The following is a 16,908-nucleotide window of genomic DNA, read 5'->3' as shown; positions in this document are numbered from 1 at the left end:
CATTGATCTAAATACAAAATTAAAACTCTTCAGGAATGATTTTGATCTTGGCCATATACTAGCCTAAATTCTAACACTGAAGTAAGAAACACGAGTCATTTGGTTGTTCTTCATTGTTTTGACAGCCATTTATTCACAAAGTGTGAAGACAGTAATATCTTTGTCATTTCAATCTGAAACAGAACATACTTGTTTCCTGATTTGCTGTCTAAGTAGGAGTTTAATTAAAACCCATTCATGTGAGAGAAAATAAGCCAGTGTGACTTAATTGCTACTTGATTTAGTATTGCCAATTCACAAAAAAAACCCAAACAAAACAGAAGCTACAGGAGTGCAAGAAGAATAAGTGGTTTCTCTATGTATGTAGGTGTTTAAGGACCGTGGAACTCAGGCTGAACCTGGGACATTGTTTCTGTTCTTCCTCTTCTTGGCAATCGTTGGACTCGCTTTTTTTCTTTCACAAATTAATGTGTTTACTTCTGTATTCATTGTTATTACTGAGTTATTGTCCTAATATCCAAGGCAATAAGAGTAGTAATCCCTTCCACAAAGAAATTGCATTAAATATTAAATATTCGCTTGCATGATTTGAAGCCGTGACTCAATTTGCTATCACAAAGTAGCCAGTGTAGTGCTGAATCACTGAAGCTGCTCACCAAGCTGGATTCATCAGTGTGTCCAACATAGCATTACAGACCTTGCTCCTAATTCTGTTTGGCAAAGCTACTGTTGTGCTTGGCAAAAACCCGCTTGTGGTCTTGGCACTAAGGCCTACATCGTTGTCTTTCCAGATGGCAGAAGAGGAACTGCGGTTGGTCACTTGCTGCCGGAAAGGGCAACGGCACATGTCTGCCATGTTCTTCTGGGGAGCCCTCTGAAGCTGGCTGTAGACCGGGGGCCTGCAGCGTGGTAAGTGCAGTGCCATTCTCCGCTTGGGGAATGCCAACGAGCCGCGGGTAGCAGTTAGGCTAAAGGTGGTCAGCTCTGAGTGCTTTTGCAAGCTGAATTGCTTTTAGATTTAGGAGGAATGTGGCTTGTATAACAAGTAGTTGATGGAGGTCACTTACGCAGCTCCACATTTTGTGGGTTTGAACTGCATCTCCACATGCAATGGAATCCCTTCTCACCAAAATCTCCTGAACTTTATTGACTTGATTCACTGCTGAAACTGTTATACAGTTTCCTCATTCCTGAAACTGTTTAAATGCTGTCCCCTTTTGAAGGAGCACATCTCCACTCTGATTTATTTTAAAACAGCTTTTAGAAGGTGTCATCCTTGTGATGAAGTGTTAGGTCTGTGTTGCCAGTGTGCCATTAAAAATTGAATTCCTGACGTTTAAAAGTCTCACTCATCCCAAGTGTCACAGTTTGACAGCTCTGCATGTCACATTACAGCACAGTATTATGGATCCATTTCCTCTGGCAGGGAAAAAAAAAAAGATGAAAAATGAGAGGAAGCAAACTCTGCAGTACCCTTCCTCATTATTGAGCTGGAAATTGACACAAATTTGCATGTTAACCCTGAAATGACTTAAAAGGCACCCTGTACCTTGTGCTGCCTGTCTGTGCAGAAGCAACCTTTGTCCCATGCTGCTGTATAAACACCAGGGGAATGCTGGGACACTCTTTACAATTGTCTGCGAACTTGTAAAACATGGAGCAAGGAATATCTATGGAATCAACAAATGGAAAATGTAACAAAATCAAAACATGGCCAGATCCCGTTGTTTATTTATGACTAGGTCAATAAAATGGTCACATGGTATATTTCTTGCTGCTTTGTTTTGCCACCTAAAGGCAGCTGTAGGCTTTCTCTGTTTCCTTTCTCTGTTTATCTATCTGCAATGTGATAACTTCAAAACGTGATATCTGATCGGTTTCAAAATGTTGGGAGTGTTTGCATCAGTAGGCAGAGCTTTATTGATTTTGCCTGAAGTAACAAAAATAGTCTGGGCTCATATGTTTTCTGCCTAGAAGTTTTCAGAGACAGTGTAGAGCTTTGACCATAAATTTATGATGTCCATCAGCCCCGTCAGGGCACAAGCTCAAGCAGTCTGCTGTTTCATCCAGAAAGCTAGGACAGATGTCCACCACACATGTGCCGCTTAGTGCACACATGATGAGTTTGAGACAGTGGAGCAGTGGCATCTGGCTCTGTTTGGCTGCTGACTTCCCAGTGGAAGTTTGGCACTTCTTGTGCCCAACATTTTTTCGGCATGCCCAACATTTTGCATGATGTGGCCTCCCACTAAGAGGCCCTTCCCCCCCCCCGAATGGTAGCTGGGAACACGTGGTTATTGCTTGAACAAATTATTCTGCATGTTAGGCCTCTTCCTTTTGCAAAGAACTTTCAAAAAGAGAAAGCAGGCTGCAGGACCTGCTCTGACAGTGAGCACCTGCTCCTCCTGGTCGCTTTCTTCCGAGAGGAATTTGGAAACAGGTGCACCTGGGCACCGTTGCTGCACGAGTCCCAAGAATCTGGGCTTCCACACAGGCTGCCCGTGCCCGCAGCAGCGGCAGTGCCCGGGGCCACACACCGCCAGCGGCGGGACTGGCTGCAGGGGCAGCGCCAGTGCCCCCAGCACTGGAGGGTGGGAGGCTGTTGTACGGGAAGGAGGAAAGGCAGGACTCCACAGCCGAAGGGAGTAAGTGTGGGCCCTTGCAAGGGGAAGCGAGGAAAGGTGTACAGAGGTTTTCCATGACGGCAGGAGGAGAGCCCCGCTTTGTGGAGATGGCCCCCGCAGACCAAGGGGAGGGGCGTTCCCGGCCCCGCGGGAAGCAGGGCGAGGAGCGCGCCCAGCGTTGCCGGCCTGGAGGAGAGCGGAGACTTTGGCGCCCGACGGGGACTGAGCGCGCGAATGCTGCCGAGGGAGGCAGGAACCGCGCTCCAGGCCCGGAGCCCTGCGCGGGGACGCGGCGGCCTTGTCGTGGGGGAGGCGCTGTGGGACGTCGGCGTGAGGTGAGGGGCGCGCGCCAGGCAGCCGGGGCGGGCGCGAGGCGCGGGGAGCAGCGCGGCCCTGCGCGGCGCGGGGCGGGTGGCGGCGCGAGGCGAGGGCGGCGGGGGCCCCCTGCCGTAGCGGCGGGCGGCGGCGGGCGCGCGACCGGCAGGGGGCAGCAGGCGGACGGGGATGGCGCCGCCGATGCGGCAGGTAGGGTCGGTGCGGGGGGTGTTTTCCGCGCATCCATCACTGTCACCGGGGACGCGCAGCCACTTTGATGTCAGTTGCCGCAAAAATAAAAGCGAGGCGGTCCGGGGAGCAGCAGGCACGCTGCGAGGGAAGCCGGCGGGGACGGGCCCTCGGCAGAGCGGCCGGTGGCGGGAGCGGGGGAGGGCAGCAGCGCGGCCGCCAGGTGCTGCGCGGAGCCCCTGGCCGGGAGAGCGGGCAGCGCAGGGGAAGCAGCGGGCGGCGGTAGATGGCCGGGGAGCGGGGACAGACACGCTGCCCTGAAGCCTTCGCTCTGCCGGCCCCGCGGCAGCGCTGTGGGGCGGCCCCGCTCCCTCACCGCGCCTCGGCTTGGGACCCGTGAGGGGCCCCCTGCCCTGCCACGGCCGGGCCGCCCCCGCCGACTCCGCGCCCGAGGAGGAGCCGTCCGCCCGGGGCCGCGCTGTGAGGCGATGCCGCTGGCGGGTCGCCGTCCCCCGGGTCCTCCCCGCCCTGCCAGGGCTTCCCAAGGGCAGCCTGGTCCCCTTCCCCCGGGGGCTCCCCACAGGATGCCCCGGGCGCGGCGGCGCGGGGTCGGGGCTGGGGCTGGCCTCTCCCGGACGCGGCGCCTCCCGGCCGGCCACTGCCCCGCACGGGGAAGACGGGGGAGAGCACGACAGTTTTAGTGACACACACCCACCCCCCTCCCCCGCCGGCCCTGACCGGGCTCCCCAGCCCCGCTCCTTGGGCGGGAGGAGCTCCCTCCTCCCGCGGCGTGGCAGGGGCATCCCCGGCGCCCGGGCCGGGCCGGGGGGGCCTGCGGAGCGCCGCGGCTGCGCCGCGCGAGTGAGCGGGGCTGCGCCGCTATCGCCCTAGGTAGGATGGACCTGCCCCCCTGCCTCTGCCCCCATGTCCAATAAGAAGAGACCCGGCTTGACACCTGCCTATATACAGCGGACGGGAGCAACATCTTCGGCGCTGGTCTTTGGAGGGGGGGGGGGGGACCAGCCCAAAACACAACACAACATCAGGTCAGAGCCGGGGGCTTGGTGGTGCTATAAAACCCCCCCCTAGACTATGACTTCCAGTAAAATTGAGATGCCAGGGGAGGTGAAGGCAGATCCTGCAGCCCTGATGGCATCTCTGCATCTGTTGCCTTCTCCCGCTCTCAACCTTGAAATCAAATACACCAAGGTAAGTGGTGTTCGTTTGTTCTGGCAGGGAAGTTTATGGCTTTCCCTCCAAAAGAGGGATTTTGCTTAAAATCAGTTTCATTCTGCCCTACCCAACTTGAGTGTAGAGACAAAAACTACTAAAAGACTGCCTTGAATCTGTAGTAAAGGAAACAGATTTTTTAGCCCTGTAATCATCTGAAAAACCACAGGATAATAGAAAAGCAAATTAGATCTGCTGGTACTGGCTTGGACACTTCTCTTTAAATGTAGCATTTTCTACAGAGCTGCTGGGGTTTATTTTCAGTGCAAAATCAGTAGTTCTAGAATACATTTCAGTTGCTTTCCATGTAAAGGAAGTTACCGTACCTGCATGTCTCAGTCAGAAAATAAAAATGTTTTCTTTCTTGAATTACCCTGTGTACCCGAGGACTCTCTTACAATTCCTGGAGGACTCTTAATACTACCAGGTTGTTAGAGCACTGGAACAGGTCTCTCTACTTCCGTGATACCTCAGTGCACCCTTGAACAGTACTGTAGGAGGGTATATTTTTACCTGCTAACATTTAGAGCTAATTTTCATAGAGAGAGGGTTAAGAACAAACCCGTTGGGTCAGTGTAGAAAAATCTGCTGTTTTTCTGTGGTGTATTATGGGACTAAATTGTTTTTGTTGATTAAAATGGGCTTTTGTTTGTAAATGCAATTTGAATTTTTAAATTCGTTTATATATTTTGAATCTTTGCATCTTTAGTTAAAGAATTTTCTGTTGGAGAAGTTTCAAATGTATTATATGAACAGATTACAATGTGTCAGACTTTGTTTCTAATTACTGAGTAACTTAATAGGAAAATAAGCCCATCAGCACTGGAAAAAGGTGGTAACAGTTTTATTTACTGGAAATACAACTTCAGGAGCTTTAAAGCTGATAGGAAACTCATTTCGGCTGATGTAGTCTCTTTTTTTTCCTCCGTATCATCACATTAAAAGCTTTTCATCTTTTTTAAGTGGGTGCCAAAACTAATTTGTCCTCTAATTTGTTACAGCAGTTCCATGTTCTAGAAGAACGTTTCATAGGAAAGTCAACTATTTTAGATTTTATTACATTTTAATGCAAACTGCAATATGCAAATTGAAACTTGCATACGGTTTCTTGCATACAATCTGAGAAGAGTTTAAATAAATAAGGAATGTAGTTATTTCATGTTGTGTGATGTTACACTTTGGGAGCAATCATACTGTGCATATAGGATTTGGCACAAATTTTGTTTATTGCTGTTTCAGTGTAAAATACGCTTTAGGAGTGTTCGGTGGATAATACTTGAGAGTAGTATCACAGTCAGTCTGCATAGTGAGTGTACTTGTGTTTCTCTGTTCTCAAACTAGAGAATTGGTTCTAAAAATCTTTGAAAAAGGTAACAGTCATCAGCAATCATATCTTCCTGTGAGAATGTCAGCTGGATAGTAACCTTGAATAATTCAGAATATATAGTGCTATCATCTCAGAATATGTAAGATGTTGTGCATTTTATACCATGGAGCAAGTAAAAAGTTATTTTATTTCAATATTAAGCCCAAACCAATGGCAACATGTTTATTCTGAGCTTGGTTTTGAGATATCGGGTAACTCCTGGTTGCTTTTGAGAGAAATCTGGTTTAGGACAGGTATCGAATATTTCACTTGGCATATCCTCTGTCTCTGTTTTTCTGCCTGTCTCTCTCTTCCCTACTTTTTCTTTTTCTCTGCAGGAAATGCAAGTGATTTATAGATAATTTGAGTCTTCAGCTTGGAGTCTTGTCTTGGGCAGGACTTTTATCCAGGATCCACTTTCCCACCTATTACAAAGAAAAACAATCAAAAATGAAATAATGGATTGTAACTTGATTCTTTCTTTTGGGGGGAGTGGTTACTTCATGTCTTAAATGACAAACAGCTTCCATAAACAATAAATAACATTAGACTAAAGCACTTTGGCAAAAAAAACGCCAACAACCCCAAACCTTGTAAAATCAGACATCTGTAAGCATTCCTAGCAGCCTCTATCCTGCTTGTTAGCTGAGAATTTTAAATACACAACCAGGACACAGAATTCTTGAACTCCTTATTACAGCTGTCTCTGAATGTAAAATCTTAACCATTTGGGAGATAATTATTTATGAAAAATAGAGGTACCTGTGAACATTTAAACTAAGTGAAGTAATTTTAAATGTTTTTTGCCAATTACATTCCATTTCTGGAAGTCTAAAATTGGGAAATAGACAGTTTTGTCAGGATAAAACATGCTGAAATTCCAGGAATCCCTAAATGAGATTTGTTAAAGATTTGTAGCATGTACCAGAAAAAAGTATAGTTAGCACACATTAATCTTGAAAACACTGCATTATTCTTGGAATTACTATGAAAGCTCCTTCCAAGAACACAGATAAAACTAATACTACCCATGGAATTTTCATGTATTTGATCACTTAGCAGAATTATTCAAACTTGTGAAATATTCCTCTGGTAGATTTACTGAAGTTAGCAGAAAACTCTGTGTTAAGTCCTTGCAATCTGTACACCTGATGTAGCACACAGAAGCAATGTAGTTTTTCATTGGTCAGAAAAATATATTTAGTGATGAAAATTATATGATGCCGTGTTTTTATGTAAGATGTGCAGCCGTATCTATTGTGAGTTCAATACTGGGAATCAGCCTATGTTGCTTTTAAAAAAACCAGCCATTAGAAATGTTTTTCCCAGCTTTTTAATACCTTGGCATGATCTCTGTGAAAAATAAAGTGTTTTAGAAGTGTGTAATAATTTGTGAACAGGATGTGAACCAGACATGGAGATGAGTGTCCAAGCACACAGGGTTAAGTTTTCCTGTGTGGCTGGCAACTGCTACATGCAATATTATCTCTCTTTTCATTGTGATGACTCTTTAATTCTCTACTTCTTAACATTAACATTTGGGAAGGGATTGCATTTGCAGAACAGGGTATCTTCCAGTATTACATAGAATTAAGTTACTCTACAGCCCCGTGGCACAGCAAGCCCTCCTCACTTGTCAGGAGTGTGTTGGCAGTGCTATGCTCCATACATAAGGGAGCATGTAGGTAGGAGCGGGATCCAGCCCTCTCTCTGGCAACAAGTCATACTTCTACAAATGTCAACTTTATGCCAGAAATTCTCCTAGAATGGGCCGCTCCAGAAATATCAGATGTGTGAGATAAGCTGTAGCATGACGCCCAGTAAGGACATGTTATTAGCATGTTTTGTACAGGAAGCACACCCCTGAGTTGATGGCTCTGAGAACCTGCTAGCTTCTAGTGCAATCAGAGAGTTCTCAGCTTAGTATTCTATTGATGTCTCCCTCTTTCATGCTCTTACGAAACTCCATTCTCCCTCCCGAGATGCGAGCACCTCCGAAGTACCTGATGGTAGACATGGAATCCATCCAATGGATTGAGCCCTTTGCAGCATTTTCCTCCCACTATCTCAGTTTCAGGGGCTAAAGGTGTTTCTGCAGCACGTGGCTATCCTTCGTTACAGCATAATCAAATGTGCTTTACAAAGTATTTTCATAGTGGTTTCAGTAAGTTATGTTGACTTTAAAAGACAGCTTGGTATAAAATGAAGACCCTAGGGTTCTGCCCTGTCCCAGCTCTGTCACTACATCATGTAACTGAGTGAACAAACATCCTCAGTTTGCATCATGTTGGGGACACTAATCCAGCTGCATGTTTTGTTTCTTGCTTGCCAACTGATTTAAGTCTGAGAAAGAGCTGAAGAACTTTAGCAGGAGGAAAAGTTGAAGAATTGTGGTTCTGAGGGCTTTTTATAAAGAGGTGCTCTAAAGGGGTGAAAGTTGTGGCAGTGAAGAGGTATAGAAAATGTTTCTGTAGTAATAGCCTGTGAATTGGCTGACGACCATATTTTTTTGTCCTGTGTGAAAGGGTTTGCCTCTACTCTTACACCGTAGGCTAAAATCAGGTGAGTTTATAAACACAGACCTGGTAAATAACTCCGCACTGCAACAGAAAACCGTATACAGCCATTTACATTAAGCGTAGGCAAACTGCTTCTGGGTAGATAAGAACTAACAAATACATTTCAAATTATCATATTATAAGCATGTGGGTTTGAAGTGTTTTGTTACTAAGTTTCTGTATTTTCATTCCCATTGTACTTTCTTGGCATTGCCCAGGAATGAATGCTGCAGACTACTATAAATTCTTTTCACCAAAATTTCCAGATAAAATTCTAGACTGACATTAAGATAGGAGGCAGGAAATCTATTTTATTTAGAGTAATGTGAAGAATCTTTGTCCTTTTTTTAATTGAAGGCAAGCTTTGGCAAAACTCAGGTAAGTAATGAATACATGCTATTTCCCACCTCTCTTTCCCTCAGTGAGGTCATTTAATGCCTTTTCAAGTCAGATTCAGTGACTGATATTTGAAGAAATCAGCTAGCCGTCTGGGTCAGCTCAGTGAGCGCTGTCCAGTTACAAAAGATGGGGCACAGAAAATTAGAGATGTTTGCATGAAAAGTAGACAAATAGAACAGCTACTTTTCCCCTTTGTGGAACATTTCAGCATCTGATGCTGGCACTAGATATGTCCCTGTGTATCATCATATATGAAGTTTTAGGGTATATACTGTATTTAGATTTACTGTTGTTTAAATCTGCAGTTTGACATCTCTTCTACTGTGTTCATACTTAGTGGTTAGTATTACAATCCATCAACCCATACAGCAATTGCAAACTATGTATGCACTTCTTACCAATTAACAGCTTGAATATAGGATTCTTTCTTTCATCCCAAACCTTTAAGGTTTTCTGCACAAACCCAGTTTACCCAGGTTTTGTGTGAGGGATCAAGAAATAATTGTAGTCTTACATGTATCCAATCCCCTGCCTTTGCTTACTCCAATACAGCTGCTGTAACCATGTTAACTCAAGAGCATTAACAATACAGCAATTACCAAGCTGAAACTGGCAACAACTAGATAACTACTGCAGATAACTACTACATCACTGAGTAGGTAACTGTTTGTAGCAGTGACCTCTTACTGTGCTGAATTTTTAGGGAAAGACTGAATCTTTGGGGAAAATGCAAGCTGATTTAATTCATCAAGCTATACAATGCTATATTGCTGGCTAGGGGGAAATTTTCTTTGCCCAGTCAGTAAGGTCAGATGATACACTGGAAGACAAGTGTTTTTCTCATCTTTGCAAAAATGTTCATGATTTCAAGTATTCCAATACAAAAGATGCATATATTTATTGGCACACCAAAACCAGGTGGTCAGTAATAACCAGAGCACTTGCCCAAGCTGAAGAGCAGCCAAATTCAAACCCTGCTCTGAAGCAAGCAGAGCAGAAATTTGAATATGGATCCCTGCTTTCTGATGGTGGATAGGTTCCAATTTTCGATGCTGTCTACCTTTGTCTATCCTTGGAACGAGTCTCACATTCTCTCCTGTTGGATAATTCACTTCTAAGTCATAAATGAGCCCTGAGAGATATCAACTTGATAGCCCAGCAGGCAGGACACTCATGCAGGAAAAGCAGGATTCAGGTCTTTGCTCCAAGAATACTGATAACGTCAGACAGAGCAAGGATTCAGTCCAACATCTGTGGCTGTCTAGGCACTGACCCTAACTATTTGACTATTGAGTTGGGTTAATGTGTCTTGAACACACTGTCATTCTGACAAAAAAAAAAAAAATCCCTCTTTAATGCTCCATTCCTTTCTGTCCTTCAGAAACATTTCCCACAGCAGTTCACCAATCCTGGTCCATTTCCATATTAGATTTCTCTTGATGTCTCCACACTTTCCCATCCATCCCAACAGTCCAAAAATTCTCTATGATCTCTGCTCAGCTTGTCCATCTCCCTATCCATGCAAAATTGTTCCCCACAGAACTTAGTGGGCTCTTCCAGTTTGAAGTTATTCGCTGCCATGAAATGCTTTGTTCCTGGGAGCACCATACAATGGTACCACTGTACCCGTTTGTCTTCCCTTCTTTACAATGCACATTAACAGTTGCCTTCAATAAGCTGTCTATAGATTTTGCAAGTCACTGGGCACATATCAGCATCTAGAAGCAATTTGAAGCCTTCCTTCCAACAGGCTTTGCTTTGCATTTACTACCTTTGGCAAATTTCATCTACCCTTGAGTTGGGTAATGCTTTTTAACTTCAGCCCTAGTGATATTTTCTTCAGTACTCTGATTAGTCTTTTTGTCTGCAAACTCTGTACCTTACTATTAATGATCTGCAAAAGCAGGTGAACCAAGATACTGATTTCTAGTCACAGTAATGAAGGGGCACCTTGCTATTAACCTCTTTCCACAGAGAATTATCCATTTATTTCCAGTCTTTTTATCTTATCTTTTAACCACTTTTTAATCCATGGCAGGACTTTATCTTTCACCATATGGTTACTAACTTTCCTTAATAGCCTCTTGCTAAGGACTTTATCATCAAAAGCCTTTTTAAAGTCTAAATAAATTATATCCACTGATTCATCTCAGCTCGTCATTTGACTAACTATCTTCCAAGAAATCTCGCAGGTTTACGGAGATAAATAACAAAAGATGAGTTCAGTGGTCCATATCATAAATTCTCAGTCAGATCCTACATAAAGTCACATTTCTTCTTTTACAGTTTTGCAGTTATCTTTCCTAAGACTGAACTGTAACATTTCACAGTTTATTATTATCTCCACTTCTAAAAAAACCACAACTTTTTGTTTTTTTTAAAGAGTAGAACTCACTCTCTGAAATAAATAACGAAAACATCAAATTTAGTTCAGCTGAGAGACACAAAGTGCATTTATACAGAGACAACATTATAAGGAAGTTATGTAAATATAAGCACAGATGTGTAAAACTTTTAAAAAACCTTTAGAAAGTTGCAACTCTGTGCAGTGCTTTAGTGAGGAATCCTCAGACAAGCGCTGACATCCCTACTCAAGCAGAAATAAGTGTGTAAATAGCTATGTGAAGACTTACTACTAAGTATTACATGGAGAAAGAGGAAGTCTGAAAAATGATTGCCATCTAAGGGCCCAATCATTCATTACTTTTGTGCTTACTCAAATGAACAGAGGAATTCCTGTTCAGACTGCATACACCTAATTGTTTTTTCTCCAAAACACAAGTTCTGTATTTCAGAATTTGTCAAAAAACATATTTCTACTGACCAGCATTTTCTGTTACTTTTAATAGCAATCTACCTTTGTGACATGAATGCAAAGATCGATTTTAAGTTATGTGGTGTAACTCAGCTTTAGGAGCATTTCATTACTAAAGGTATGATATGTGAAGCCACATCAAAGCGTTGCTGCGATAGCATTACTGAAATGGTCTCCAACTGACAAAAGAAAAAAGGACTTCATTCTTGTTCACTCGAAGTCAGTTCCTTTCCCAGAGAGCCCAGTGAACAAGATTTTTACTTTATGACTTGAAACATAATGCATTCCAGCTTTGTTAGATGGAAGTGGGAAAATGCTTCAGAGGAGAGAACCATCCACATCAAATTCTGTGACCCAAATGAAAGTGGTTAAGGTCAGCTCGATCTCAGTTGACCTCAGTTGGAGGTTAAAACACAAGGACTGCACTGACCACTAGAGTATATAGACCTTAATCTGTGAGGGCTTCATAGGTAATGAAGACTTTGAATTGAACTCAGAATCTAGAGGGATGCTGGTGAGACAGCTGTGGAGAGGCCTACAGCAGGTCTTGTGGTTACAGAGAGGATATACTTTGCTAATTTCTATGCGGATTTCCACTGTGCCCCAATTTAAAATAAGTGAGTTACAAAAATCCATTTGGAAAGTCACAAAGATGTAGGAAGTGTGGCACAGAAGAACAGGCTGCAGCCTCTTCGCTAAACTCGGATGGGAAGAGGATGCCAGGAAGACACTGTCCTCTTACCATGCTCTGGCCATCTATCAATGATTACACAAAATCCCTCAGTTTTGACTCGGAAACAATCAGAAAGGGCCTTTCCCTACAGAAATTCCAAATGCACGTATTTACACAGATAAAGTTGCACTCTAAAGTGCAACTGATTTATTTCCAAAGCAGAGCTATTTACTATTTCAGGTAAATACAGGTATTTATTGACTGTCATATAAAAGCTGAATTTATCCTCTTGTGAATAGGTCAGCATGCCTTAAATTTGGCCTCAGGTGACTAGAGCTGGTCAGAACCTCAGGTCTACGTTTCATCTTAAATAGATCTCTCCAGCTGGAAGGTCCTTCCAGGGCTGTGCTGTGGCATTGTTCTCAGGCTTCAGTGGGAAAAACACCACTTAATACAGCACCACCATCACTCCCCAACCCCTGGTATATCCTTAGTGGCTTTTATGCAATTCCTGATACCTCAGCCTTTGAAAACTGGAAGAATTGAGATGCATTAGCATTTGGGATTTCTCTCAGGAACTCTATTTCAACTCTTTGCAGCACAGTTGGGACTGAAGCACCCTTGTCCTGGACGTGGCCTTTAAATGAGCTTTGGTGTGCTGTTGGTGTTAGATTTTTAGTAAAGATGATTCCTCAGAACCAGTATTGTACCTGTCATCTTCTACTATACAAACCAGTGGCTCTGCTCTCCTTCCCTTGGCCCTACAACACAAATTAAATTTTGGCCAGAAATATAATTACTTTGGTATAGCCAAATTAAGATCCCCCTAAATAAGCAGCCACTTCTGGAAATACCTTCAGTCTCCCTTTCATACCTTTCATAGCCAAGTTGTTTTCAGAATCCACTGACTCTCCCACAGCCTATATTTGCTTTTTTATTAAACTTAGGCTTCTCTTGGCTGTTTTATTTGTGTTACTTTTTTGGTATTTTTCTTCAGAATATTTAGCAGCAATTTTTAATTCTTATTTTGTGTTTTGCAGCCTTTTAAATTTAGCACTTTGTTTCTTTTTTTGGCCTACGTTTCCTCTTGTATCTTCCTGCTTAGCCACCCCATTTATTTTCTTGCTTGTGATTCTCATTTTTAGTCTTGGGAATGCAAATCTTTCTTGACTCTTTCACATTCTTAAGCCTCCATGCTGACTCTATGGATTTTAATTTCCTAGCTTCAAGCAGCGAGTTTCTAAGTTACTTCCTCTTTTAAAAAAATCCGCTTCTTGAAGTTTAGTATCCCAGAGAGTAGGGCTTCTTCATGTGTTTCTCTCCTGCAATGAAGCTGAAATTATTGATGTGGTAACCATTTCTCAGGGGTTCAGACACAATTCTTAGTCCTTGACAGGACTATGTCAAATGCTGTTTAGATTAGGATACAGAAAACTCTTAGGTTCTCTAGACATTATCTCGGTGCAGCTCTCACTGAACTAATAAGCAGTTACTTTTGCACCAGTCTTACTGCCTTCATATTCTTTTTCCACTTCAGTGCCACTTCAATGTCACTTCAGTTGCTCTTATCCAGAAGCCAGTACTTCACTCCCTCTATTATCCTTCATGACCTACACTGCCTCTATACGCGTGGGCCTATGTTATGTGTTATATTTCTCTTCCAAGAAGTTTCCACGCGTTTCCTTGCACAGAGTGCTACTCCCCACTCTCTGCAGCCTGACTTGTCCTCTCTATGTAGCTTATAACTAGAATTGTGATATGCCTCCGATAATTCTCATGCCCTTATGCACAAAAAACATGAGATTTTTTCGTCTCCGTGATACAGTCCAGATCACCCATTTTCACACTTAGATATCTTATGCTGGTTTATAGGCACTTGTGCTTGTATTCCCTAACTGTAAGATGACCCAGATGAAAATTGTGATCTAGGTAGTTAAAAACCCTGTAAAGTCTTTTCAGCTCAACCACTAAAGCACTTCCCGTGACATTGCACCTCACTCTCATTTACCACTCTGCTAGCGTAAAAAGTCCTTAAAACAGAAATTAGATTTAAACTTCTTTGCACTGTTAAACTGATTGGAGAAGGAATTTATGTTAACTGCCAGTTGGATACATACATTATTTTTTTAAGGACCCACTTCATTTTCTTGTTTGAAGCATATTTGGTGTTTATTTTAAATATTCTTTGCATCCAGGCATAAAAGCACTGTCCTGATTCCACTGGGTATTTTCAAAACTTACACATTTTACATGTGCTCATGTGGTTTTTTTCAGCTGTAACAGAAATAGTTTAAGTTTATTCTTGAGTAGCTAGAAACTACTAAGAAATTACCACCTGCCTTTCCAAATCAAGGAGTTTATTTTATTCTCTCCAATTTCTTCAGCTGCGATGTATGGTTGCACCAGGCCTGGACCCAAATGTCCTGCGCGGACCTTGAGAAACACGCACACGTGTTTTTCAGGACATCTTGGCTAAGCCTTCACCCCTTTTCCATCAGTGCTTGATGTTTTGTTGGTCTTCCTCTTTTTGTCCTTGTAACACTTTCTTTACCACAGCTACTTACTACTTAACAGCCTCTTCTGTCTTTTGTAATGTCTATGGAATGCTATTTTCCTGAGAGGCGAGAATCCAGCTCTGCTTTTTCACTTGCTCATCTGAAGCTGTGATAGGAGACTAAACACTAGATGGGTTAGCTGTGCTGGTGATGACCTAGGCTTGGTGGTCCAGCCCTTTGATAGTGATTTTAAAATCCATTTGTTACATTACTAAAGACATTTTTAGCTAGCATCACTCAACTGCATGAATTAATATTCTGCTCCTTCCATCAAAGCTTTTGGAAGCATTAATTGATTCAGTCTCAGTGTAAAACTGGTGACAAGGCTCCTTCACAGATGGGGGAGTTTAGACTTGTGGGAGTGTAACCATGACTAACTCAGATAGTAGGTCAGTGTCAGAGGCAGGCTCTCTTGCTAAACCAACCAGACTACTAGAAGATAAAATCTCTTTTTCTGTACGTACTATTCTGGGAAATGGAAATACAGATGAATTTCAGATGCCTGTCTACAATTCTGTATGGTATTAATTGCACACTTTCCTGTGCACTCACCTACAAATGCACACACAGTATAGATGGAAAGACCCCTTTCTTTGTGCTTTTTGCTCCTTTTCTGCATCACTTTATCAGTTGTACCTGCTGTTATTCCCTTGAGTGTTGTCTGGGAGGCAGTGTCCTCCTTGCTGGAAGATCTGCATAGTGGGTTCAAATGAAGCTGGACCTTGCCGCGTTGCTCCCCTCTGTACTTTTCTGTTGGGAGGAGGAGTATTTCCATTGGTGCAATGCAGTGAGCAGTACTGGAAGTCCAGGTTGTTGTCTCTGGTATTGTTTCTATTCACTTTTCAAAGGTTTTGTTTTAGTAAGGTGCTCCCAACATAGAGGGAGAAGGTAGGCCCTGCTATTTAGATGACAACCAGGAGCCCGTGCAGAACATGCCCAGTGACTGGTGCAGCACAGCTCTTCCTCCCATCAGCCAATTGCTTTTGCTTTTAATGTTTAGATTCTAGCAGAAACACAAATGTGTTCATGCTCTTGCTCTCTGTCTCAGTTCATTTCTCTCCTTGAGGGAGCAACAGGACCAATCCTTGATAATTTATTTCCTGGTGAGAAGCCTTTACCTGCTTTCCTAGAGTGGTTCCCTGTGACTGGGAACCTTTGTAGTCGGCTCTTCCAGCTGTTTGCCTAAATGGTCTTCGGGGAGACTAAAAGCAGTGAACCTGGAATAACAACATTTGACTTCAGCTAGGTCCCATGAGAATTTAGTTATTACTTAATGGATTGAATTGGCGACATACCTTATACCAGATAAATGCCAAAGGTTGCATGAAATTAACCTTCACAAATGGCTAGTTATTGGTATACTTGCAGAAAGCTGTGCGTTGGGTGACATGTGTTCGCTGTAATTAATATTGTTTTTCATACCTTTACATGCCAATGGTATTTGCAGTGTCCAGGTGAAAAATTTCTCAGATTAAAGTCGAGTGATCATGTGTCACTGTGTTCACTATGCCGAGCATAAATGCCGTCTTGTAAACAGCAGGGAGACTAAAGAGGTTTGCCCACATTCTGGTATCATTACAAGGGGTTCCAGAAGACAAAAAGGGAATTTCGTTAGAAAGGAGAAGAGAAACATAAATTTTAAAGGAAATGGGGGAAAAAAAAAAAATCTGAGACTGCATGTATGAACATTTGTTTTTAAGGAAGGCTTTTTATTGACAAGACTTACAAACTACTTTGCTCATTTAAGGAGATCTCTGTATAGTTAGGTTTTGCTTTTGCCTTAGTCCATGTTTTTAATGCTGCATGTTTGGCAAAACGTGAGGGTAATGTTTTTAATTTACACACTCTGAAGTTATTAGTCTGCTTCTATTTAAAGGTAAACAGAAGAGCTCATTTTTCATGCAGGCCTACATCTCTATACAGAATAGCTTGCCAGTCATATATAAAAATGTTAAACTCTATTAAATATCTGCATTATTTTGCTATACCCTGAAGGGTTTTATTTGCTTGGGACTGTAATCAGCTCTTGCAAGAACGCTTCACATCCAATTTTAGTCTTAGCAACAGAGTGTACTTTGGGGTGTAGATTTGTCAGGTATCCAAGCACAGCAGGATACTTTGACAGCTTAAGCCCAGTTCTCCCCAGTCAGCCTTATGAATAATAAAAAGTAGAATGACCTGTTC

At 43.0% G+C, this 16,908-nt stretch overlaps 1 protein-coding gene across 2 annotated transcripts in view; it reads left to right on the top strand.

Annotated features, from left to right (window-relative positions):
- Window positions 1-4,052: 4,052 nt before the first annotated feature.
- The window catches only part of ALDH1A2 (aldehyde dehydrogenase 1 family member A2), a gene marked incomplete at both ends in the record, with an annotated part of 54,743 nt that continues 41,887 nt past the window's right edge, over window positions 4,053-16,908 (top strand). The window contains one exon of one of the 2 annotated variants that reach the window (XM_082005305.1): window positions 4,053-4,337. In XM_082005305.1, coding sequence (XP_081861431.1) covers window positions 4,221-4,337 — 117 coding nt within the window. The remainder of the gene's footprint in view (window positions 4,338-16,908) is intronic. The other variant, XM_082005306.1, reaches the window with a different exon arrangement.

Source organism: Phaethon aethereus, assembly GCF_964289735.1.
Source record: "Phaethon aethereus genome assembly, chromosome: 12".
Lineage (NCBI taxonomy): Eukaryota > Metazoa > Chordata > Aves > Phaethontiformes > Phaethontidae > Phaethon > Phaethon aethereus.
This window is presented reverse-complemented; position numbering and strand designations above follow the sequence as displayed.